Raw genomic sequence first — 26017 nt, 5'->3', positions numbered from 1 at the left:
AGTCTCTCAAATAATTTGTCTTTAACAAATTTCATAATAGCACCTATTGCCTTATCTAATCTCTTGACGAATTTTCCATGTAAATAAATATGTTTTATTGTTCTGTGCATCCTTTCAATGTGCATATTGGTATTTAGGCCACAATGCAACCTAAAACAATATGCCCAGTGCTCAACTTTACATGCATAATATTTCTCGAAATAAATTGCAAATTCCAGGGTATCTGAATCTTCCTTCCAATATTCAAGAAAATTCAATAATAATTTATTAAAAGCAGATGAATCCGTTTCTTGCAATAATGTCCTGAGCATATGATACACCTGAACCTAAAAAATGTACAATTAATTTAAAAATATAACATTTATATTATAGTTCTTATAATGTACATTATATGTAAAAAATATTTACTTACTTTTTTTTTCCTTATTGAGCACTTTTTCTAAATTTTTTCTCCAAGCCTTATCAACATGCCAGGTGCAATACAATCTAAAAATATGTAAATTTATAACTTATTAAACAGTTACATTTTTTTAATGTTACCTAAATTCAGCTGGCTGCATAACCTGTACCCACGATTTATAATAAAAATCTGCCATATCGGACACAATACTTTTCTTTTAATAGCCTTGCCAACTCTTTCTTTAATGCATTGAAAAAAAATGTTCATACCAATGGAATCACTGCGATTTGTTATCAAAAAAGCTGTTGGGTAGCCCTCTCGCAAATCATCCAGTACTAGGATGGTATGTAGTTCAAACCCATAGGCATTTAAACCATGGGTCCCATCAATACAAATGCAATCCTCCCCAAATCGTAGCAATAGGTCTTTCTCTCCATCTGTCATTATAATCAAGAAAAAATCTTCATATTTTAGTTCAGGATTTTCTTTGCGTATAGTTTCTTGTGGTTTATATAAAAGCACACATTCTGAACTTTTCATTTCACTAACCCATGCATCAACACTTACTGCATCATTTTCATGGCGTACTGACGAATTGCATAAATTGAAACACTTCTCAATATTATACAGATCTTTTTTGGTTAAGAGATGCAGCCGTTCCAAATGAGAGTTAGACACAGAATCTCTTATTTCATCCAAAATAATTTGAAACGGAATTTTTGCAGCTATCTTTGCTGCCACATTTTGTTTTTGTGCTTGGTTTAGAAATAGATGGCCTAAATCTTGCTCTTGTTTGTGCCCCACATGAGTCGGACAAAAGTTGACAATATATTTTTTATTGTCTATTAATTTAACATTAATTCTTGCAGGACAATAACCATTAATTTTATTTGAGCCTTGAGTTTAAGTTTTCTGATATTCTGCCCATTCTTTTTATATATACCTAAAAAAAATTAAAATAAATGTCAAATAACCAGAATAATTTTTTTAAATTAAAAATTCAAAACAAAAAAAAATGGAGCTCACCTAACCTATGACAATTATAGTTTGTTGTGGTACAGTTACCGATTTTCTTTGAACCATACATTTTTACAAATGATGAGAATGTTTCTTCTTCTACCTTGCATTTCCAAGATTCAAAATCTTCAAAAGTACCGAATACTAAGTAATTATTTTCAATGTTAATGAAATGGTCACTCCTGTAGTGTGAAATTAAATGTTCTCGACCAGAATTAGTATTTTCACACAATGCACACTTTAATTTTGTTAAGGCATTACTATGAGTTTTTTTATGAGAAACCAATTTTTTTAAATTATGAAAACTTTCAGAGCAGCAGGAACATACATAAGTTTTCTTGTTAACAGGTGTTATTTCGTCTAATTTATCTGAAAAAGAAAAAAAATGTATATAATTATTGTGTTTGGCTATGATTGACTTAGTGTATTGGTATTGGTTATATGTTATACATACCTGAATGTTACCTTTTCACATGAAGTCTAAGATTGCTCAGATTTGCAAACTTTTTATTACATTCTAAGCAAGGCACAGTAGATTTACTTTGTTTAACGTCCTTTGGAACTAGTATATGTAGCATATCTAAAAAAATTATTGTATGAGGATAATGCATTAAATTAGAGGATAAATTAGAGAATAAAATGATATATTACCTGGATGTTTTCTTTTTACATGTGCCGTAAAGTTTGAAGATTTCGAATAGTTTATGTTACACTTAGTACAACGATTCACTTTCTACTTACACAAAAAAAACACAAGAATTTAAATTATAAATACAAAACTAAATTTATAATATTTTACAACGGTCAAAAACCACACTTAAAAGTATTCACACCACAGAATATTACCTAGTTATACGCAAAAATTCAAACAGAATCAACAACCAAACATCCGACACAGTGTCTCAAGTACGGTTGCGCGAAGCGGTGGATTTTATAAGACACGCTCGGCCTTAGATCCTTGTCTTTTTTACAGACCCGAACCGCACATCGCCCCACGCGAGCCCAAGTTGCGTCAACCTAATGCACATACGGTTACATCGATAGATCCGTTTCAAAGATAAGCGACGCGTAATGTTCTGGAAATTTCACTAAACAATTTTTATATTTTTGTTTTTCTTCAAATAATTCACATTATACGATAAAGCAGTTGTTATAAATTTACAAACTTATGAATGTGGTTATAGCTATCGTCATACATTTAACAAAATGTAGCAACTGCGGCTTTATTTACGTTGTTTCGAATAAAAAATAAATTTTGTTATCATATGCTTACGTGTTTTGAACTATGCGGGGAACGCGTTATCATGAGGCTTCATCGGGTATTGCTAACAAACGCAGTTGTTTAACATGGTTTATGTATTATATTTCTATATATAATTTCAAGTCTGTGATTATTAATTTTATACATATATGATGTTTTAATGAACTCAAATATTGGGAATTTGACGCTGGTTCGTTTTATGATGTTTTCAGGCATAAATAATGATCGTATGACACTAAACGTAATATACATGAACAATACCTTTTACAATAATAATTGCTGTTAGTTATAAGGTCTCTTTGCACGTCAAATGTCACGTCTCTGCGTACCTCTGTCTACGTGTCACAGATGGCTCTGTGTGCCTCTGAATGTATCTGCCTACTACTGTCTACATGTCACAGATGGCTCTGTGTGCCTCTGAATGGCTATGCGTACTTATGTCTACGTGTCACAGATGGCTCTGTGTCTCTGTGAATGTCACGCCATTTCACGTGACATTTCGCATTCTGCATCGACTATCACATAACTGTCACGTCCTGCGTCGAATGTCACGCCAGTCACGTGATATTTCACGTTCTGCGTCGACTGTCACATAAATGTCACGTCCTACGTCGAATGTCACGCCATTTCACGTGACATTTCACGTTCTGCGTAGACTGTCACGTTCTGTTAGGCACTGTATGGAAAAGAAAAAGAATGTTCATATTGAACGTTGACAGAAGGCAAACAGTTGGCTTCTGTGTCAACAACACTTTCATCTGACACCCCATACATCAAAATCAAACCACTAGCAACGAAGATACGTTCTAGCGCCCATTTGGCAATGCCACCATCTTTGTTTTTTATTACAACTTATTTACCGTCTCCTCCCCGTTCCAACGAGCCCTCGTACGTCACGATCGGACCAATAGAAACGAAGATATGACGTAATGGCCTTTCGGCATGGTCCAAATCGCACGGCACATACTGCGTTCAACCCCATTGATCATCCCCTTTCATTCATTCACATGACAAAAATGTGTGAAAATAATCAAAATTTCAGAATCCACTCACTTTAGCTCGATGTGGCCACCTTTTGCCTTGACTATGGCCTTCAAACGATCAAAAAACGAGTTCCATGCTGCACGAATGTGATCTTCTGGTATTTTGGCCCATTCACGTATAATTGCTTTTTTCAGCGCATCCATACTGGCATATTTTTTAGTCCTCACCTTGCTCTCCAAAATGGACTAGATGGAATAGTCCATCAGATTTGCGCCTGGCGAATTTGAAAGCCATTGTGTGAACGAAATTGGTTTTTTAACCATTCTTGGTTCACACTAGTGTTATGAGACGGTGCCGAGTCTTGTTGGAACGTCCATGGTCTACAACGCGAAATGTTTGCGTGCCCATGGCTCTAAAACAGCTTCTAAAACATTTTCATGATAATAAGTTGCATTGACTTGACACCAGATTCAATAAAAACGATTGGTTTCTGTTCGTAAGCTCAAACTTTCGTAGGTGCGTTCGGTCAAGTAAACACGATCATTTTGAGAGTTTATGAACTGCTCAAAAGTGAAATTTTTCTCATCAGAGTTCGGAAATTCGCCACGTTCGCGCAGGCGTAACAACTCCTTTGCTCTTTCAAGCCGAACTTTTTTTGCTTTGGTGTAAGATTGTGTGCTTTTTGGAACTTGTAAGGCTTGACCTTGAGTTCCTTTTTCAATATTCGTTGCATGCTTCGCTGGGATATTTTTAGTTCTTTGGCCATTTGATTACCACTACGACGTGGATTTCGCTCAAGTCGAGCCTTCACTTTCCGAACCATTTCAGGTGATGTTGCTGTTTTTTTCGTCCACCACCATAGCATTTGGCAATGCTACCAGTATCATTATAACGAGTTATGGTGCGATACACAAACATTTTATTCACTTTGAGGTGTTTGAGCTGACGAACAATAGCTGATTGTGATTTTCCAGCCAAATATAACGCAATCACACTATTACGTTTAAATTCCATTGCAAATAACTTTTGTTGTATGTTTAAAACTTAAATGCAAATGGTTTTCAAGTAAACAGTTTAAATTATTCACAGAGTCTCAGTTACATCAACAAAAGTGCTCATAAATCAAAATAGGAATTAAAGGATAATGTACTTACAGTAGGATGATCTTTTGGGATGTCCTGCACATAATCTTTTCTTTTCCAAAGTTCGGTGGATGTCTCGTTTAAAAACTGAGTTGACCAAGGAAACTGTTTATGCTTCTTGTATGAGCTGTAATCCTGCGCAGCGCCAGATAAATTTATGCACTTTCGATATAACTTTTAAAAAACAATTATTTAGTTTCAAAATTATACAACTAAGTTTTCTACTTCAAAAAAATACAATATTACTTTATTAAAATCTTAATTACAAAAATGAAACGAATTGATCAAATAATGATAATCGAATGAATGTTATAAAAAATAAAAATGGGTTTATTGTCCGGATTTGTTGGAGATGCTGACTTTGAAATTACTCGCATTACACTGTAGTTTAACGTTCAACGGTTGTTAGTATGGGAGCTTCTGGTTACATTTCTATATATATATATATATATATATATATATATATATATATATATATATATATATATATATATATATATATATATATCTACGGCATAAAGTGGACTCCGCCCATGTTAAAATTAAGGTTCAAGTGAGCTCCGTGGTCAAGTGGACACCGATATACGGAGCTCACTTGACCATTCCATAATATTGGCTCTGTCGATTCGTTAACATGTATAGTTTCATAATTTTTAAAAATTTTGTAGACCCCTGTATCATGAATTTATATCGCTTAGTTCACGTGTATATATTATAGGGTTCGTTCAGATCTTTTTCACTGTATATTGGAACCATAAGTATAGCGGTTTAAGTAAGCTCTGATAGTTTGGCAACTATGCGATTAAGCTGTATATTTTCAGCGTATATTCTAAACGGTTCATACGGCCTCTTTATTTTTGTTATCATTCATACGAATTACAGTATGTAATAGATATGTATACCTGTTTTTGGTAGGTACGTGCTTTTCTAAAAATAACTTTATAGATACAAAAAGATTTCATTACCAAGTTGGATGTTTTTTTTCATATGCGGAAATTTCCTAATGCATTTTGTTAACGTTAGTATGTCTTTATAGGTTTTATCTAAGAATCCGATTAATATGAACTTGTTTTATTTCATTCATTTATTGTTTTACGATATATTATAGCTTCTTTATTATTTTATTTCTGGTTTTATTTGTGTACTACATATAATTCTGGATAGGTTATCTTAAAATAAATATTTAAGTGCTAAAATAGATATTTTTGTGTAAAAATGGGTAGTAGTCCGCAAAAAAGGGAAGAATGCTTAATTTATCTAGCAAGAATATACCACTTAACCAATATTACATACTTCTGAATGGTAAGGTAATTTAGGGGTAATATGTAATCAATATAAGTGGAGTTAGTGTCAAATTTGCAATGATCTTTATAAGCAATAGCTTACTAACTGTACTTTACATGTTCAGTTTAAATAATGAAACATTGTCCCTTCAGAAAAGAGCGATTTAAACGGCAAAGTCAACAAAGAAGGTGTGAAGAATCTTCTACCACCCCACATTCACACAAGTTAACCGGTGTTTGCAGGCAAGAGTCCTCTCGAGGGTTCAGATGGCGAGAAGGAGCTTATTTTTTTTTGTATATCTTGCAGATGTGTTGATCTGGCCAGTTTTTTCTCGATTTTAGTGGACTTGTATTCGTGGAGTGCATGTTGCGAATCTAGATTTTGTTCCTTTTGTTCTTTAGCTACTTATCTTCGGATATTAGGTGTCTTGGTAGCTATGATATTGTAGAGCTTATGTATGGATGTGAGTCTTAACATCCGCTGAATTTAGCTGACTAATTTATAGCTAAATCTACGTGTTAAGTATGAGTTGGTGTCATTCATACTGGCAAGGTATATTCGACAGCAGAAGCATAGAGTGCAAGCGTTTACGTTTTAAAAGTGGAAGGATGTGCTTCTCATTTTTAGCTGACAAGTTTGCGGAGAATATTATTTCTAATCCACAAGGAAACTAAGTTCCTGTAGTTGGCTGTATACCATATAATAAAAAATTTTCCAATAAAATCCTTTATAAAAAGGTATATAAAAATGTCAAAGCCCATGAAATCAAGTAGAGAGTCATATGTTACCTTAAGTTTACAATCAATGTAGTTAAGCTTTCCATAATGGTTACAAATCTCCTTTTTCAGAATTTTCCGTTAGAAGGTGTTCTTTAGGTTGACTGAAACATTTCCTGGAGTTTTTATCTTACAAAAAGTAGGGAAGACCTGGTTATTTATACATTGGGAGATGAACCAAATATCCAGCTTCAACGTGCATCTTTTAGTGGCTAAGCGCATGTACTGAGGAGCCAAGTTGACCATACTTTTTATATACCTTTTTATAAAGGATTTTATTGAAAAATTTAATATTATTTCTGGTTCTTAGTTTGCCTTTTAGTTTTAAACAAAGTTCTGTAAATGACTAAGTGTGATACAAACTATCTTCAAGGTATTTATAGCAAGTCCAGTGTATAAGGATTTCATGACACTATTGGATGTTCAGATTTGTGAAAACGTCTGTGTTAGGGACATTAAAGTGGCACACCTGAGTTTTTCCGGGGTTTGGCTTAAAATTGATTTATAGTCTATTTTTAACGTGTTTAAGGCATGATTTAGATTTTTCTCCACTTCAGCAACAAAACTTTTTGGTTGTGCAATAATAGATATATCGTCTACATAATAAAAGAACTAGTATTTACTGGTATTGGTTGATGGTTTGTGTACATGTTATACAGTGTAGGTGCCATTACACTACCCCAAAGGAAACCGTTCTTCTGCGTTCTCCATCTGCTATTCTTACCATTGAATGATACCAAAAATCTTCTGTTGTGTAGGCATATGCTAGTAAAACAAGTAAGTTTATTACCTAAGGAGATATATAGATTTTGAAAAAATGCCCTCTTATTTAAGGTGTCGTAAGCTGCAAATTTCTGCTTAGATTGACAAATACCATTCCTCATACCTGATATCTTTCGTACCCATCTTTGCTGTGTTGGGTAAGATTTAGTATTTGTACATGATCTTCCCTGTCTATAGCAACTTTTGTCTTTTAATTTAAGTTTTTTTTTCTGTTTTACCTCTTGACAAGTATTTTGTATAGCTGACAAAATAAATATATTGACCGATAGCTTTTGTGGTCGTTGGAGTTTTTGCCAGGTTTAAGCAAGGCGACAACTTTGTCTTTGCTTTGTTTTCTGCAGACTTTGGATATCAGTAATTATTGTATTTTTGGTCCAAATTTTATAATAAGTTTTGAAAAGTTCCATCAGCTGACTGGTTTTTTCCTCTCTCATTTTAAGTTTTTCTTTGCTTCTTTGCCGACAGAGATAGCACTTTCACATTTATTATGTGATTTTCAGCGATCAGCATAATACCAAATACCCTAGGTTTTGCCATCTATGTATTTTCTGCACTAGAAATACGTCACATTTGTGCTAAACGCATATGTCTGATAAGGTTAAGTAAAGTAAAGTGTCTTTATCTCTAGATATGCCCTTAATATTTATAGACATAATTAGAATAATTGGTCCTAAAAAGGACCGATTTTACAAAAATCATATTGAACGGGTGATTCTGATTAGCAGATTAATTAATTATTCATTACTAAGGGTACGCCTGATTACGGTGGTCTTATTTGTACTCAAATTTTCGTAAAGGCTTCTCTTTTGAACCCCATCAGAAATGGCTAATCTTTACCTTTTTATTAAAAATTTAAATTTTACATACTGCTACTTTTCGACAATATAGAGTCTCTTTGTGAAAAGTAAATGAGTTTGTAATATCGGTCAGAACTCATATATGGATAATAAGGATATAAACGGTTAAAATAAGTGTACAAAATTTTAACTAAATATATCGGCGCCATTGTTCAGGAGACGGATTTATCCCAGAGATTAAAGGTTACATGTATATTCCAGGTTCTATTTACGTATTCTTATTACTAAAAAAGGATATTTAAAATAAAGGCCTTAAGGTATCTATCTTTAGATTCTGTGGAAATTAGAATCTATGGAAATTAGCAAATTAAAAAATACAGACATAATTCTGAATGACCAACTTGAGACAAACAGTTGTCTCAAGTACTATATATTGTATAGGTCATTATCATAGTATAGTCAGAACGCAACAAGGTTCTATTGGCTTTTCTGCTTTTTGTCTCCTCATTCCTATTGAAAACTTAGCCACGTAAATAACGTTTTAAAAATATATGTCAATATTTCTGAAGTGCCTTTCCTGAAATAACTTTTTTAAGCCTAGTTTTTGACTACATATAATGGATTAGATAGTTCCCAACAGATAAGTATTGATTGTAGGTTGGATAGCAGATTGTTGTACAGGCATGAGTTGATATGATGGGTCGGTAGATAGTCTCATTATTCCTAAATCTGACCATATGTTACCTCCCCCGTCGATTCGTGGACGTCCTAAAGGCATTTTTTCTCTCGGGGCATTCTCCCAGTTTAACTTGGCAATGCAGTTATTAGAGAGCCTTTGGATATAGCCAGCGTAACTTTGGCGTTGAGATTTAGTTTCTTGTATGACGTTGCTATCTTTATATTTCTGTTTGACCTTGGCGTTCCGGTTCGGTATTGGTTAGTATTCCGCCCTTTGTAAGTTGGAAAATACTTCTGATGGCTTTTCTAGTAATCCTGATCTAATTAATAACTAAGTTTTACTTACATTGTTTTGTCTGCGTTCTCGTCACATTTTCAGTCAATAGCACTGGTTTAATCACTGTTTTATATATCCTGATTTTAGAGATTTGTATTAGACTTCTTAATTTAAAAGTGTTATGTGGGTTATATATACATCAGTTAGCTACCTGAATATTTCATTTTATTTCTTATGTGACAACGTTATCTGCGACACCTAAAACGTTGCAATCTTTCAAAATTATGTGGGTTTATTGTTACGTTATGCCCTACTCTACATCCTCCCTCTTGTATGTTAAAGAAAATTTATTTGTTTTCTCATTACTTACTATCAGACCGTTTTTTTGCTGCTAATAGCATTATTTCATAGCATTCTAATATTTAATCTATGGATTAAATCCGGATAGCAAATAGATATTTTTCACTTTCTCGGAGAAATAATATTCTAACATACAAAATTCTAATAAATTGTCAAAACCTTCCTTGCACATTATATTTACTTATGAGGGACCGCAGCAATATCAGTACCATAATAAGGCGTATAGTCCTGGACTGGCTTATCGTTGGATAATAGGAAGCATGAGTGTAGCAGTTTTAATGTTTTCGGGACTGCTACCTGGTATCGGGGAGCAGAGATATCAGTACCAAGTTAATGCATATAGGAATTGTTGCTTGAACTTTATTATTATTAAACAGCACTATATTTCCTAGTAAAATCTTCATGATTTTACAGTAAGACAAATTTTCGAACGTTGGTTATGGAAACATCATGTACATACCACCAGGTTCCCTATGTCGACATTCAGCAAAATCCTTCTAATAATGATACGGGAGTAAAAATATAAATATCTGGGAGCTTACATCAACAAAGAAATAGATCCAGGCCAATAAATCAGGGTAAGAATAGAAATGGCAAGGGCAGCGTTTTTAAAATTCAAGCAATTGTTCTGTGACAAAAATCTGAATACTGCGCTGAGACTGACGTTTGTTGAATGTTACGTCTGGTCCCAACTATTGTACAGAGTAGAAACATGGACGTTAAAAGCGCAAATAGTTAAGAAGCTTCAAGCCTTTGAACTTTGAATATACCGGAGAATGTTGAGAATTCCATGGACTGCCAGGGTCACCAATGAGAAAGTGCTGAGAAGGATGGGTCGAGACAAAAAATTGTTGAGAACAATAAAAGTACACAGGACTGCATACCTGGGACACATACTAAGGAATATAAAGTCTTCCGCAGGTCATCATGCAGGGTAAAGTCGATGGCAAAAAGGGAATAGGTAGAAAGAGGAACTCACGGCTGCGAAATATTCGAGACTGGACAAACATGACTGTAGACGAATTATTCCACGTTGCAAAAGACAAAGATACTTTTAGAAATGTGGTCGCCAACCTCCGTTAATGGGGACGGCATAGAAAAAAGAAGAATGATACGCGAAACAAAAAAAAAAACTGAGATGAAGATAGGCGCCAAGAATGTGTTATAAAACAGTCGAATAAAATACAGATTTTCGATTCAAATATTCAAAAAATTAATGAATAGCTTACTAAAATAGAAATAACGTCTATTTAAAATGCAATCCAATAATTGCCCAAGGTACAAAGCACTCCTAGCATCTGCTAATGATATTGATCTCATAAGAAACTCTCTCCCGTCCGCAAACAACATCTTCAACAAAGTGAAGAGAGCACGAAAAATGTTTCACTTAAAATCAACAAAATAAAAATCAAATACAAGGGAATCAACAGAAGAGAGCAATTCAATACATCTAGATAAAATATTAAAGTCAACAACTATAATTTCTAAAGTATGGAACACTTTAAATATCTTAGCTCAATAAACACGGTTAATAATAATGTCACTAAAGAAATACAGAGCATAATTTACTTCAGACCTATTTTAATACATGGATGCGAACCATGGACAATGACTAAAACAAATAAGGAAGAACTCCGAATATTTGAAAGAAAAATAATAAGAAAACTTTTTTAACCTCATTATCATATTGCTACAAATACGTATAGAATAAGAACACATACTAAATAAAGAAAGCTCTTATAACTGTATTGTTTAGGAAAATGAATCGCTTAAGGTAGATCGGACACATGCATAGATGCCAAGATGTCAAACTTGGTTAAAAAACGTAAACTAATTTATGAAACCAAATTCAGTATTTTGCTTTAATCTGTGCCTTCTAAGAATTGAAAGGAAAAACAGACGTTGATAAAGATGTTATTAGAGACATGGGGAATCTAAAAATTGCACTCCACAACATATCTCCTCAACTAAGCAAAAATCGTTAACGAATTATAAAATTTATTATTATATAAAATTAAGTATTTTTTTTTAAATTAGATCGTATATTTAATTTATTAAGTCTGTTGGCCATATACCTCAGTGGAAAAGAAAAGAAGGTGGAAAAATTTTATTCAGATATTTAAATTCTAAATGGCATATGAGGGGTAGCTAATGAAAACCCTTGAAGACGTATAACTGATTTTGCTTTGTTTTTTTAAACAATCTTAAAAAGTAGAAAAAAATGTTTGCCTATAAAACGTTTCTTATACATTTTTAAGAAAAATGATTCAAATAAAAGTTGTAGACCATAAGTTTTTTTTATTTTGGGAGTTTCCAAATTAAAATACATAAATAATTGACAGAAATAATTGCAAAGCACTCTAAACTCTAAAAAAATATGTTTGTAGTAATTTATAAATGTACATAACTTCGTTTTTTGCCTAACGACAGGTAATATAGAATGGCAATGGCAACGACAGGTGATATAGAAACACTTGAAATTATGGCAATTCATGAGTTATTAAAGTGTGCTAAATATCAAGCAGATCGAAAAATAGTTTATAATTTATTCAATTTGTTTATCCCAGAGAGCGATTATTTAAACAACTGTACTTGTCCAAACAGTGAACCTACAAGTATATTAAAAAACTTTAACCTATTATTAAATTTTTTATTAAAATCCAGTTTAAATAGGGGACTTTTTAGCTTCTAAAACTTTTTCTCATTTATATTAACTTTGATATTTTTTATGTCAAACGCTTATAAGCAATCTTAATGAAAAGCTGGAGAAAACCACACTTAAAAAAAAACAGAACCTTAAGAACTAAGACGGCATTTTATTCTTAAAATCATATTTCCATTGTTTATTAACAATAAGACCTAAAAATTGAAAAGATTTTAAATGAAGATCTACATTTTATAATCCAAGTTATTGGTGACATATACAGTAAAAGAGTAAAAAGTTATAACCTATTAAATGGTATTCGTAAAATACCGCCACTAAAAAGTGGACGTAACTACTGTCTGAGCTTCGTTTTTTTTTAGATTGGAAATCGGCTTCTGTGGCTCGTAGAAGCTTAATTTTTTTAAACTGGGGTAGCTCAACCAAATAATAAGAGTTGTGCTATTTAGGTCTATCGGAATATCCCGGAAAAATAAATATTTAAATTTTTCCGTAAAAAAGTTTACTATTATATTGAATTTTACTATTATATCGAAAGAAATATTTAAATTTTATTGATAAGTGTATATTATTTATATAATTATATAATAATTATTATAAATTATTAAATTCCTTAAAAAAAATTAATAAAATGTTGCAATTTTTTGTTGCTGCTTTAATATCTTCCTTTATTCTACTCCAGTAGGAGTCTTTATCTTTCTGGCATCCATTTAAATTTTGAATCCTTAGCCCGTTGGTAATGTTTTCCGAGAACTGTTCTGCAATTGTTGCATTTTCCAGATTTTGCACATATCATTTGTTTCTATCCATTTTTTTTTGTTGACGTTTGAAATTATAGTCCCCAATGTTGAGAAAACTAGACAATGATCTGAGTCTATGTTTGCGCCTATATAACTTCTGCATTACGTCTGTTCTATGTCTTGATTACCTAAACTTTATTATAATAATTAGCCAGATACATTTAAAGTTACATAGGTACAAAATCTCTTTAAAATTTGTTTTATTAATTTTTATTTAAAATTAAGGGCCATTTTATGCAAAATCAGTTACCAATAATATGAAGCAAGTATTTATTATCAAAAAAAAAAATAAAACAAACAATTAAAAAACGTCAACCTTATTCAACTAAATACTTTTGAAAATACAAGTTAAAAGTATAAATACGCTGTTGATGTTTTAAGGATCCATTTTTCTTGGGAATTTTCACAAGCCTTTCAATGATGTCTTTCCTTTCGATTTCATATGCCTTATATCACTCAGCCAGAAGTTTTCAGATAAGCTGATTCTCTTCAAATAATTAACCATTATCGCTGTAGTTAATTATTTTATTTTAGCAGCATAAAAACACACGGTCCTCTTTCGAAGAAGCTTTGTTAGGTAGAATCTGTTCTATATCTGAATATCTGGTCGCAATTTTTAGACAGATATCTTGCACGATCAATGTCGGACTCATTCTCAGAAGAAGGTTTCGAACTATCATCCTAAGGGATGCTTTCGCCGTCGTTGTCGTCAGAAGACAATGATGAATTTTTGAGATCCATCCTTGAGATTGGGAAAAACTGGCTCAATCGTTTTAATTTTTTTGTCTCATAAATGATGTTTTGCCGGTTGGCTGTCCATAACTTTTCTTTTCAAAACTTTGTTCTTCATATTTTTGTTAATTCTTTCCATGTGTTCCTTTTCTATTTCTGTCTTCTCTGGTGTATCAGTTAAGATTCGAGACTTCTCACTTTTATGACCTTTTTGTACATTTGTTCTTGGTGGTGCCTTAGATAAAGAGCGGACCACCTCACGTGACTTGTATAGTGGCCCAGTTTCTTTAGTCTCATCAATTATTTCGGGATAATTAATAAGGGATCTGGAAGGAATGTCTTCATTGATATTAGCAGGATTATCTCTCTCGGTGACCGAAGAACTATAGAACTCGTGTTCTTGAAATACATTTTCATTTACCGGCCAGATTCCTGAAGCTCTTAATCCATATTTAATATTTGGACGGTTAAATGCTAGCTAATATGCCAGACCAGAAACTTCAGCGACATTGTAAATATATATTGTTTTTCCTGAGTCTCTTATTATCCATTTGGTGCACCCGTTGTTATAATGGGGTATTATATCGGTAACAAACATCGCGATCGAGCGGTTGGAGCTTATGGCTCGTAGGAAGTGGAATAGTCAACATCACGATCTCGTGTTCTTTAGCTAGGTTGATAATTTCTATTATATATCTATAATTATATACTATTACTAATATATCATCGTCGAAAAAAGGTTTTGCGATATTTATAAAATGCCTTAAATATTCTAAGAATATGGAACAACTACTAGGATAAGCGATTAAAACTGAATCAGCATGTGTTCCTTTCAGCATATAGAGCTTAAACTGCACTCTGGGAAATATATAAATAGGAAAACAGCATTCCCAGAACGTTACTGCACCGTTAAAGTTGTAATAACTTTAATTACGTTATTATACTTTTATTATCTATATAGTAGTTATAGTAACTCCTATATTATCTAGTATAAGTTTTTTATTTGTATAAAAAACTGATACTCAGTCCTTTATGGATTTATAGACCCCGAATGGCGATAAATTATTTTTGCTCTGTCCTACAGCCAGTAATAAATCAAGCTTACCATGTGTGAATCATGAGAATGAAATTCTCAACGTAAAGCTTTCTTCTTCTTTTTCTATATTTCGGAATCTGTTTTGACCTTACTAGTTGTCACGAGAGGAACGGCTAGGATGATGATCTGGGATTCGTCCGCTAGGGACCTGTTGAGCTTTTAAGGAAGACAGACACATTCCTCTTAATTCTTCTTACCCTTTCATTCTTTTAGTACTGATGTTGTCTACAGACCCTTTTCCCCGATATGACTTAGAATTTTTCGTTATGTCAACTTCAACCCGATACCGATATTTACCTCGAACTTTTTGAGTCGTTAGAACTTTACCTTCTTAGAAATGGATACTGTCCTATCATTTTTAAGTGGGAGATACCCTCACCTTTTTTGGGTAGTTTGGTAAAATTTTAGAGGAACCAAGTTACTTTTGGTCGGGCGATCTTTGAGTGAAGACGTTCGCTCATATTATCGTCTCCGTTTTACCTTCTCTGTGTATTTTCTGTCTAAGTGTGTATACACTTGTATATTTGAGTTTTTTGATCTAATATCATATTAGACTAAATATTGGTATAGAGTACCTTTAATTTTAATTAATTTCAGTGCTGGATACAAGTAAAGTATTATAGTAAAGTAAATTAACTTCAGTGAATTAGTGCAGCAGTCATCAGGAATTACTGTAAGTTACCATAATCTTAGTATCTCCACTTATCTGGGCGAATAATATGGTGTGATATCATATTTTTTTCAATCATCTGGGCGAATCTAAGTTCATCCATGTCTTCACCTGTAGTTGAGAGTAACTACTGATTTTTGCATTCAATTTAAAGAACATTCAATATTTTCTAACGAACTTTCCATCAGCTACTAAGAAATTTCAATAAATAATAATTATGAACATTTAGTTCTCAATCATTAAATAACAGTGCGAGATAGATAATCAACTTAACCAAGTGCGGTTTGGTTAAATTTTTATTTCGGTAACCTTTTTGTATTCTTGTAAATTTAGATTTGATTAATTTTTGTTATTTGCTATAATTGTTATACATTTTTAACCCAGTGTCTCGAGATATGCCCATTAAACAGCAAAGAGAGACCTTCTTTAATCAACTTTGGTTGAATTTTTTTCTTACTCACTATCAGGCTCTCTTCGCTGATAATTGAACCTGTGCATTATTATATTGTTGTATTTGTAAAGGTACTTATTATTCATATTACTGCTTATTTTTATGTGTACACCACCATTTCATAATTGATAGTGTATTTTTATTACTTGTATGTACATTCAGTACATTGTTGAATATATTGTTTTTGTTTTATGTATGTATTTTATTTGTCGACTCCTAACAAGTTTCCTGATATAATAATAACTCAATATTTACTTATTATATTAAATTATTATTATACCTTCGACCAGAAGAAAAATCAGGCTGATTAAGTTTTGTAGGTAAGTAGGTGGACGAAGTCCACCTAATATGTTTATTTTTTGTTTATATAGTGTGTTGACCAAATTTATTTAATAATTAACTGTTGGTATCTTTCCTTCGATTTGATCTCAGAACCAAATTATCTTTCTTTATCTCTTTTCTTTTCTAAGGTTTCTTAATTTCCTCCTTAAACCCCAAAAAAATTGAGTGGCGCCCTGTTTCTATCTTATCGTATCTTTGGTAATTTTAACCATCTATCTTTTTGTTTATTCTGTATCTTTTCTAATATCTCTTATGCTATCTTTACTTATTTCGTCCGTTGGACCCATTCCGGTTCCAAAAGCTAGTTTCGAACCAACGACTCGCTCTCCACCAATCATCTGGCTGCCATCCGCAGTGTCTCCATTGGTGACCTTTCTAGCACCATCCAAAAAAGGTTTCCGAGGTTACAAAGACGTGGTTAAACTAACCTGAACCATGTCAATAAGTGGTGTAGGACATGGAGACACCTAACCCAACTCATACTGTTTAGACACTCAAAGGTAATAGCTACGACACACAGTAATTAAAAAAAAGAATGGACTTAGGAATAATTAGGAATGGAATTCACCAAAACACTACAATGGGGCCATGATAGCAACCTGTAACAGAGTTAAAAAAAGTCAGCCTTCTAAGATGCTATGTTTGGAGATAAACAACGAGACCCCCCCCCCCCCCCCGTCTCTCTAATAGATCAATTGTCGAACATCACTACCATACATGAGAGGCTTTCTTCTCTGAGCAGGAGTTACATCCTGAAAACCATCCGAAGCAAAAATACTCTAGAATAAAATATCTTTAAAAGACTCCATGTTAAAGGAAATGTCATTGTCAAATACCCTAAAAAGAAACTTCTCTTCCTTCCAATCAAATTGCTGAAAGGTGCAAACAACGAACTCCCTGGTGAAAACATGGACACGTTGAAGAAAACTCCCTTTTTATCATCTTATATTAATAACTCACTTCGAGCTATTCCACATGGATAGGGAGGGATCTCTAGTTTCCCGATTTCATTGTAAATTATACCTGTCCATAGGCAGATAACACCCATAGCTGTTATTAAGGTCTACACAGTAGTCAGTAAATAATAAAAACATTTTAAAAGAAACTTTACTTTCTTTAAGCCCTCCCTTCTCTGGTCTTCAATCACCTCCACAATATCCCAGACCAACTGCCACTAGCAGTAGAGAATTTCCAACACCAGTGCCTACACGACCAACCGTAAAACGCCCGGAAGAGACAAGAAGAGTTTGACTAAACAAGACACCTCAAACGCATACCAAACACCACCCATACACACAAGACAAGAATGCATCGATCGATAGAAGATACTAAATTGTTGCTGGTTAACGGAACATACATACAGCGCTGTTACATCCGTGCATGAATAGGTACACGGAGACTGTCAACTGGCGAATTGGTCAATTCGCGGATTAAGCGGAGACTATCGTCGCACAAATGTAAACATGACACCACAGTCTATAGCAGGTTGACCTAGACTATATATCACTTGGTTACAAAGCGCCAAGTGGTCAAACATCACAGGTTAACAATTCTTTACTTAAAATATTAAAAAAAAAATATCTTCGGATTGGACATTGAAATGTCAAAATAAATGTAAAATATAAGTTTGATTATAAAAAATTGTGGTTTAATCAGATATAAATACAATATTTATTTACTATCACTTACTGGTGGTTCTTTACGTGGTAAGCTGTGTTATCGTGTTCCTGTTCGGAACATGCACAGCGTACATTTCGATTCCAACTTTCTTGTGACGTCCCTTAGTACTAAAATCCTAGATTCGATATGTTCAGCCTTTATCACGGATTTCTTATATTATAAATTTAATATTGGCTTGTATATCATCATCATCTTTGGCTCGACAATCCTCTGTAGATCCTAGCCTGCTCTAAGATTCGCCGCCATTGTGTTCGGTTTCTGGCGACGATTCGACATCTTCTGAATTTTAGTATCTTTAAGTCGGTATCAACTCCATATAACCGTCTTTGCGTGCCTTTGCTTCTTTTTTATATAGGTGTTCCTGTCGTTAGCATCTTTGCAATCGTATCGTCTGGCATTCGTATTATGTGTCCAGTCCATCTAAGTCGCTGCTTTAATGAACTTTACGATCTGGTTCATTCAAGAGATGGTATAATTCGAAATTATATCTTTTGCGCCCAGATGAAAATGCCACCGAACCTCTAAAAATTATACGAACAAGCTGAATTTCGCAAAGAATATTAGTTTTAGGACCTCAAAAAAGATTTACCACTTTTACCCCCGGGGCTTCCCCCTAAAACCCCCCTCGCAGGGGGGTAAAAACGCAAAAAATCGATTTACCAAGAATCTGCACACCATAGAAAAAAATGTTTCAAATAAAAAAATGTAGCTGAGATAATTTTAAACAAAAATGTTAATAAGCATTTTTCTGTAAAATGAACTGTTCTCTTAGAAACAACGCTTGAAGCGACCGTCGATTTTGCATGTCAATTACGCGCGCGAAATTATTGTTCAATAAAATTTGTATCAGCTCGACGGTAAAAATTCGATATCTTTTGATTTAAGTGACCTATTGACAAAAATCAAGATGCGTTTTAAAGGTAAAGAGTTCAGCTTTCATATGCAGTTTTTGTATTTTGCCGCAAATAAACTCAGATTTAATAGATGTGGCAAATAAATAACCGTGGCGTGATTTTTGCCATTTTTATGATTCTCACGAAATCAATACAATCTATCCCTTTTATTAACTGGCCACTATGAAGTTTCGATTACTAGAACCTAACATTTAAAACCCATAGCATGAAATTTTAGTTTTAAGATTTGGCAACAAATTTGAGGCATTTGAAATATGCTTAAAAAACGCTGGATTTAAACTTTCAGACAACAAACGATCTAAAACATTTAAAACTTTTTTTCCAATTTCACTAGTACGTTTTTCAAAAACAAAACTTCTGCAATAAACTACACCCAAAACAGTCTTCTTAAATGTATTTCCCGTGACGTGTGATTGTTTGTAATGTAAAACATTAAATTCTGCGTTTTTTATTCATATTTCAAATGCGTCATATTTGTTACCACAAGTCAAAATTAAAATTGCATGTCATAGATTTTAAAGATTGATCTCTAAAAATGAAATATTACTACAACTGAAAGTGATGTCAATGAAAATGATTAATTTTATTGATCTCACGAGAATCGAGTTTATTCTCGTCAAAATACAAAAACTGCATACGAAAGCTGCACTCTTTAACTTTAAAATGCATCTTGATTTTTGTCGATAGAACATTTGGATCAAAAGATATCGAATTTTTAAGGTCGAGCTGATACAAATTTTATTGAACATAGGTTTCGCGCGCGTAACTGACATGCAAAATCGACGGTCGCTTTAAGCGTTGTTTCTAAGCTACACAAAAATGCTTATAAACATTTTTGTTTAAAATTATCTCAGCTACATTTTTTATTTGAAATATTTTTTCTATGGAGTATAGATTCTTGGTAAATCGATTTTGAGTTTTTACTCCCCTGTGAGAAGTGTTTTAGGGGGACGCCCGGAGATAAAAGTGGTAAAGTTTTTGAAATCCCAAATTAATATTCTCGGCAAATTCAACTTGTTCGTATGATTTTTAGGGGTCAACTCTCTGACGACTGGACTATTGGTCGTTGATGGCTCCAAGTATTTGCGGAGTATTTTACGCTCGAATATTTCCAAAAATCTTTCATCCTTCTGCGTTATAGTTCATGCTTCCGTCCCATAGATGAGAGCCTGTCTCAGCGGTGTAATGTATATAATAATTTTAGTTCTTCGCTAGATATTTCTTGTGTGGAATTGTTGTTTCGAGTCCATAGTATCCCCTATTTGTAAGGATTATTCGTCTTTACAGAATACTTTACAGTCTTCAGCGAATCCTGCTAAAATTGTTATTTGAGGAAATGTTTATTAATCTTTATCTTTATTTAATTAAAATAAACACAGTAAATAAATAATTAATTACAACGAATAAAAACATGTACACATTTTTTGTTCAAAGATCCTTGCAAAAATTGGCTAAAAAATCCAACAACATTATAAACTTTGTAAAATCTCCTCCGTTCTGTTTGTGAAACTCAACAAAATGTTTTATACAATAACAAACATTTTTTAGAAGAACCTAAAAAGGAAACATTAATATATTATAAAATTAAAATGATAAAAAAACAAAGTTAAACGATATGAATAAAAACATATGATCTTATTAATATCAAAAAGGGACAAACGGGACAAAGGGACAAAGAAGACAAACTTCTGCTACACAGTCCTTCCATCTTCTCCTCGGCTTTCCTCTACCTCTCCTTACATCAACTTCTAACAGTCCCACATAGTTTTCATTTCTACGTCTGACATGACCAAACCATTGCAGTCTTTATTGAATCATTTTTTGAGAGTGTAGACTAGAGTGTAGGCTCTTTCCATAATCAAATCGTTCCTGGTAAATATATGATCCTGTTCCTTCTTGTCTTACAGCTACCCCCATCTACTTTTTCTGAACCTTCTCCACTTTTCTGAACCTACACCAACGCAAGTCTCACCACACTGTTGTATATCTTCCTTTCAACCCTTGCCAAATTTTTCGATCACAAAGTATTCCGCTCATTCGCTTCCAGTTCAACCAACCAGCCTGTATCTTGTGGGCAATTTCTCGATCTAATGTCTCTCTCTCTCTCTCTCTCTCTCTCTCTCTCTCTCTCTCTCGTATGTATTTTTGGAGCGGTTTTTCCTCTAAAACCCACATTCCTCTAAAACTGTGGAGAGAATAGACAATGCCAAAAGGGTTTTAATTCCAATAAAAAAAAAGTCACTCAATTATTATTTTCACTTGAAGTTTTTGACGTAATGTTTGTTTAGTTGTTAAGGGTAAGTTATTGAAATGCATATCTCTGCAAACTAAAGATATAAAATACATATTTACCTGTTCCCATTCTTTTCTAAAAAATGCAGTACACTGCGTTTCGAACTTATCACATACCATAACGTTTTCTTTGATAAGAAAAGATACGAATCTAGCAAAATCTTTCCAGACTCTTTCATGATCCTTGCATTGATTCATTAAGGTAACGTTTTTCGGGGACAGTATATCATTGAACAAGTCGTTTTTGAAGGTAGAATACCATTGCCACACTTTCGTAAAGTTTAGAGTCAAGTTGTCATCAGACATAATGTCTGGCCTATGAGTAACTATAAAATAGAAAAAGAAAGAGTTAACATATCAAATAATATAATATATGATAAAGATTGTGAAAACAAGCTTTAAATGGGGAACAATCTTATATATATATATATATATATATATATATATATATATATATATATATATATATATATATATCCCGCTATCATTTTGAACTCTTTTCACGTTCCAGTAATTTAACTTCACCAAGAAATGCTATCATTTTCTATTTGTAAGTCGTGTATGTTCCTTTAGTGTTACGTCAAACAGAAACAGACATTTGGACCTCAGCAGTTAAATCCATTGTATTTTGTATCATTCTGGTATCACTAGATATTGCCAAACTATTTTTTTACCTAAAAAAGTAGGTCGGTACATAAATATCGATCGGTTTGAGTGAAGTTCAAAGAAACACAGTAAAACTACCTGCCGGGCAGTTTGGATTCAACAGTTTTATCTTCGTTCAGTTGTGTATTTACCTAGATATTTTGTCCCAGAGAATTGTGTAGGTAATAATTAGTGAACGATCTAAACAATTTTCTCTTTTACAATTTTCTACAAATTTTTTTTATTACATATTTTAATTAACAATATGTTCCATCAAAGCTATAAGTAAATAATCTGAGATAAATATTATGTTTATATAGGATTAAGCCACAATTATTGGTTGTGCTTGTGATCACAAAATCACATTTTTAATGAACTAATATTTGACGTTTCGATTTCCACTCCGGAAATCGTTCTCAAAAAACGTTTTTTGTACAAAATTTTTACACATTTATACAATAAACCTTTCTTGAGAACGATTTCTAAAGTGGAAATCGAAACGTTAAATATTAGTTCATTAAAAATGTGAATTTCATCACAATCACGACCAATAATTGTGACTTAATCGCATAAAAAAATAATATTTAACTCAAGCATGCTACAAGAAAGTAATTTCAGAACCTCGCTAAATAGTTTAAATGCCTGATAAAAAAACTTAAGAAAAATGATTAAAATAAAAGTTGTAGACCATAAGTTTTTTTTATTTTGGGAGTTTCCAAATTAAAATACATAAATAATTGACAGAAATAATTGCAAAGCACTCTAAACTCTAAAAAAATATGTTTGTAGTAATTTATAAATGTACATAACTTCGTTTTTTGCCTAACGACAGGTAATATAGAATGGCAATGGCAACGACAGGTGATATAGAAACACTTGAAATTATGGCAATTCATGAGTTATTAAAGTGTGCTAAATATCAAGCAGATCGAAAAATAGTTTATAATTTATTCAATTTGTTTATCCCAGAGAGCGATTATTTAAACAACTGTACTTGTCCAAACAGTGAACCTACAAGTATATTAAAAAACTTTAACCTATTATTAAATTTTTTATTAAAATCCAGTTTAAATAGGGGACTTTTTAGCTTCTAAAACTTTTTCTCATTTATATTAACTTTGATATTTTTTATGTCAAACGCTTATAAGCAATCTTAATGAAAAGCTGGAGAAAACCACACTTAAAAAAAACAGAACCTTAAGAACTAAGACGGCATTTTATTCTTAAAATCATATTTCCATTGTTTATTAACAATAAGACCTAAAAATTGAAAAGATTTTAAATGAAGATCTACATTTTAAAATCCAAGTTATTGGTGACATATACAGTAAAAGAGTAAAAAGTTATAACCTATTAAATGGTATTCGTAAAATACCGCCACTAAAAAGTGGACGTAAGTACTGTCTGAGCTTCGTTTTTTTTTTAGATTGGAAATCGGCTTCTGTGGCTCGTAGAAGCTTAATTTTTTTAAACTGGGGTAGCTCAACCAAATAATAAGAGTTGTGCTATTTAGGTCTATCGGAATATCCCGGAAAAATAAATATTTAAATTTTTCCGTAAAAAAGTTTACTATTATATTGAATTTTACTATTATATCGAAAGAAATATTTAAATTTTATTGATAAGTGTATATTATTTATATAATTATATAATAATTATTATAAATTATTAAATTCCTTAAAAAAAATTAATAAAATGTTGCAATTTTTTGTTGCTGCTTTAATATCTTCCTTTATTCTACTCCAGTAGGAGTCTTTATCTTTCTGGCATCCATTTAAATTTTGAATCCTTAGCCCGTTGGTAATGTTTTCTGAGAACTGTTCTGCAATTGTTGCATTTTCCAGATTTTGCACATTCCATTTGTTTCTATCCATTTTTTTTTATTACAATTCTGTGGCTAAAGGACTAGTTTCCAAGCCAACTCACCAAACACACACACACACACACACATATCCATTTTTTTTGTTGACGTTTGAAATTATAGTCCCCAATGTTGAGAAAACTAGACAATGATCTGAGTCTATGTTTGCGCCTATATAACTTCTGCATTACGTCTGTTCCATGTCTTGATTACCTAAACTTTATTATAATAATTAGCCAGATACATTTAAAGTTACATAGGTACAAAATCTCTTTAAAATTTGTTTTATTAATTTTTATTTAAAATTAAGGGCCATTTTATGCAAAATCAGTTACCAATAATATGAAGCAAGTATTTATTATCAAAAAAAAAATAAAACAAACAATTAAAAAACGTCAACCTTATTCAACTAAATACTTTTGAAAATACAAGTTAAAAGTATAAATACGCTGTTGATGTTTTAAGGATCCATTTTTCTTGGGAATTTTCACAAGCCTTTCAATGATGTCTTTCCTTTCGATTTCATATGCCTTATATCACTCAGCCAGAAGTTTTTAGATAAGCTGATTCTCTTCAAATAATTAACCATTATCGCTGTAGTTAATTATTTTATTTTAGCAGCATAAAAACACACGGTCCTCTTTCGAAGAAGCTTTGTTAGGTAGAATCTGTTCTATATCTGAATATCTGGTCGCAATTTTTAGACAGATATCTTGCACGATCAATGTCGGACTCATTCTCAGAAGAAGGTTTCGAACTATCATCCTAAGGGATGCTTTCGCCGTCGTTGTCGTCAGAAGACAATGATGAATTTTTGAGATCCATCCTTGAGATTGGGAAAAACTGGCTCAATCGTTTTAATTTTTTTGTCTCATAAATGATGTTTTGCCGGTTGGCTGTCCATAACTTTTCTTTTCAAAACTTTGTTCTTCATATTTTTGTTAATTCTTTCCATGTGTTCCTTTTCTATTTCTGTCTTCTCTGGTGTATCAGTTAAGATTCGAGACTTCTCACTTTTATGACCTTTTTGTACATTTGTTCTTGGTGGTGCCTTAGATAAAGAGCGGACCACCTCACGTGACTTGTATAGTGGCCCAGTTTCTTTAGTCTCATCAATTATTTCGGGATAATTAATAAGGGATCTGGAAGGAATGTCTTCATTGATATTAGCAGGATTATCTCTCTCGGTGACCGAAGAACTATAGAACTCGTGTTCTTGAAATACATTTTCATTTACCGGCCAGATTCCTGAAGCTCTTAATCCATATTTAATATTTGGACGGTTAAATGCTAGCTAATATGCCAGACCAGAAACTTCAGCGACATTGTAAATATATATTGTTTTTCCTGAGTCTCTTATTATCCATTTGGTGCACCCGTTGTTATAATGGGGTATTATATCGGTAAAAAACATCGCGATCGAGCGGTTGGAGCTTATGGCTCGTAGGAAGTGGAATAGTCAACATCACGATCTCGTGTTCTTTAGCTAGGTTGATAATTTCTATTATATATCTATAATTATATACTATTACTAATATATCATCGTCGAAAAAAGGTTTTGCGATATTTATAAAATGCCTTAAATATTCTAAGAATATGGAACAACTACTAGGATAAGCGATTAAAACTGAATCAGCATGTGTTCCTTTCAGCATATAGAGCTTAAACTGCACTCTGGGAAATATATAAATAGGGAAACAGCATTCCCAGAACGTTACTGCACCGTTAAAGTTGTAATAACTTTAATTACGTTATTATACTTTTATTATCTATATAGTAGTTATAGTAACTCCTATATTATCTAGTATAAGTTTTTTATTTGTATAAAAAACTGATACTCAGTCCTTTATGGATTTATAGACCCCGAATGGCGATAAATTATTTTTGCTCTGCATTTGCTTTTGGTAGCGGACCAACTTGTTTAAAATAGTTACCACTCTCATGAATATTGTACATTTGACTGGGTGTGAAAGTATGCTTATTCATAACTTCTAATTTCGAAAAAAAAAAACAATGACATTGTGTGTTTGTTGAAGCTGGTTCCGTAAGATACGCTAGGGATTTGTGGCTTTCTTAGTCAGTTGCTTATGGAGACATAAAATCAAGGGACCAC

The 26017-nt window shown here is 32.7% G+C and overlaps 1 protein-coding gene across 1 annotated transcript in view; it reads right to left on the bottom strand.

The window, feature by feature from the left end:
* Nucleotides 1-20431: 20431 nt before the first annotated feature.
* Nucleotides 20432-26017, bottom strand: part of dlt (codanin-1 like protein dlt) — a 217403-nt gene continuing 211817 nt past the window's right edge. Inside the window, exons 10-11 of the mRNA XM_072526059.1 lie at nucleotides 21459-21724; nucleotides 20432-20660 (exon numbers count right to left, since the gene is read on the bottom strand). Coding sequence (XP_072382160.1) covers nucleotides 20535-20660; nucleotides 21459-21724 — 392 coding nt within the window. The 3' untranslated portion in view covers nucleotides 20432-20534. The remainder of the gene's footprint in view (nucleotides 20661-21458; nucleotides 21725-26017) is intronic.

This window comes from Diabrotica undecimpunctata, chromosome 3 (genome assembly GCF_040954645.1).
Source record: "Diabrotica undecimpunctata isolate CICGRU chromosome 3, icDiaUnde3, whole genome shotgun sequence".
Lineage (NCBI taxonomy): Eukaryota > Metazoa > Arthropoda > Insecta > Coleoptera > Chrysomelidae > Diabrotica > Diabrotica undecimpunctata.
The sequence above is the reverse complement of the archived record's forward strand: the minus strand, read 5'-3'. Positions and strand labels throughout refer to the sequence as shown.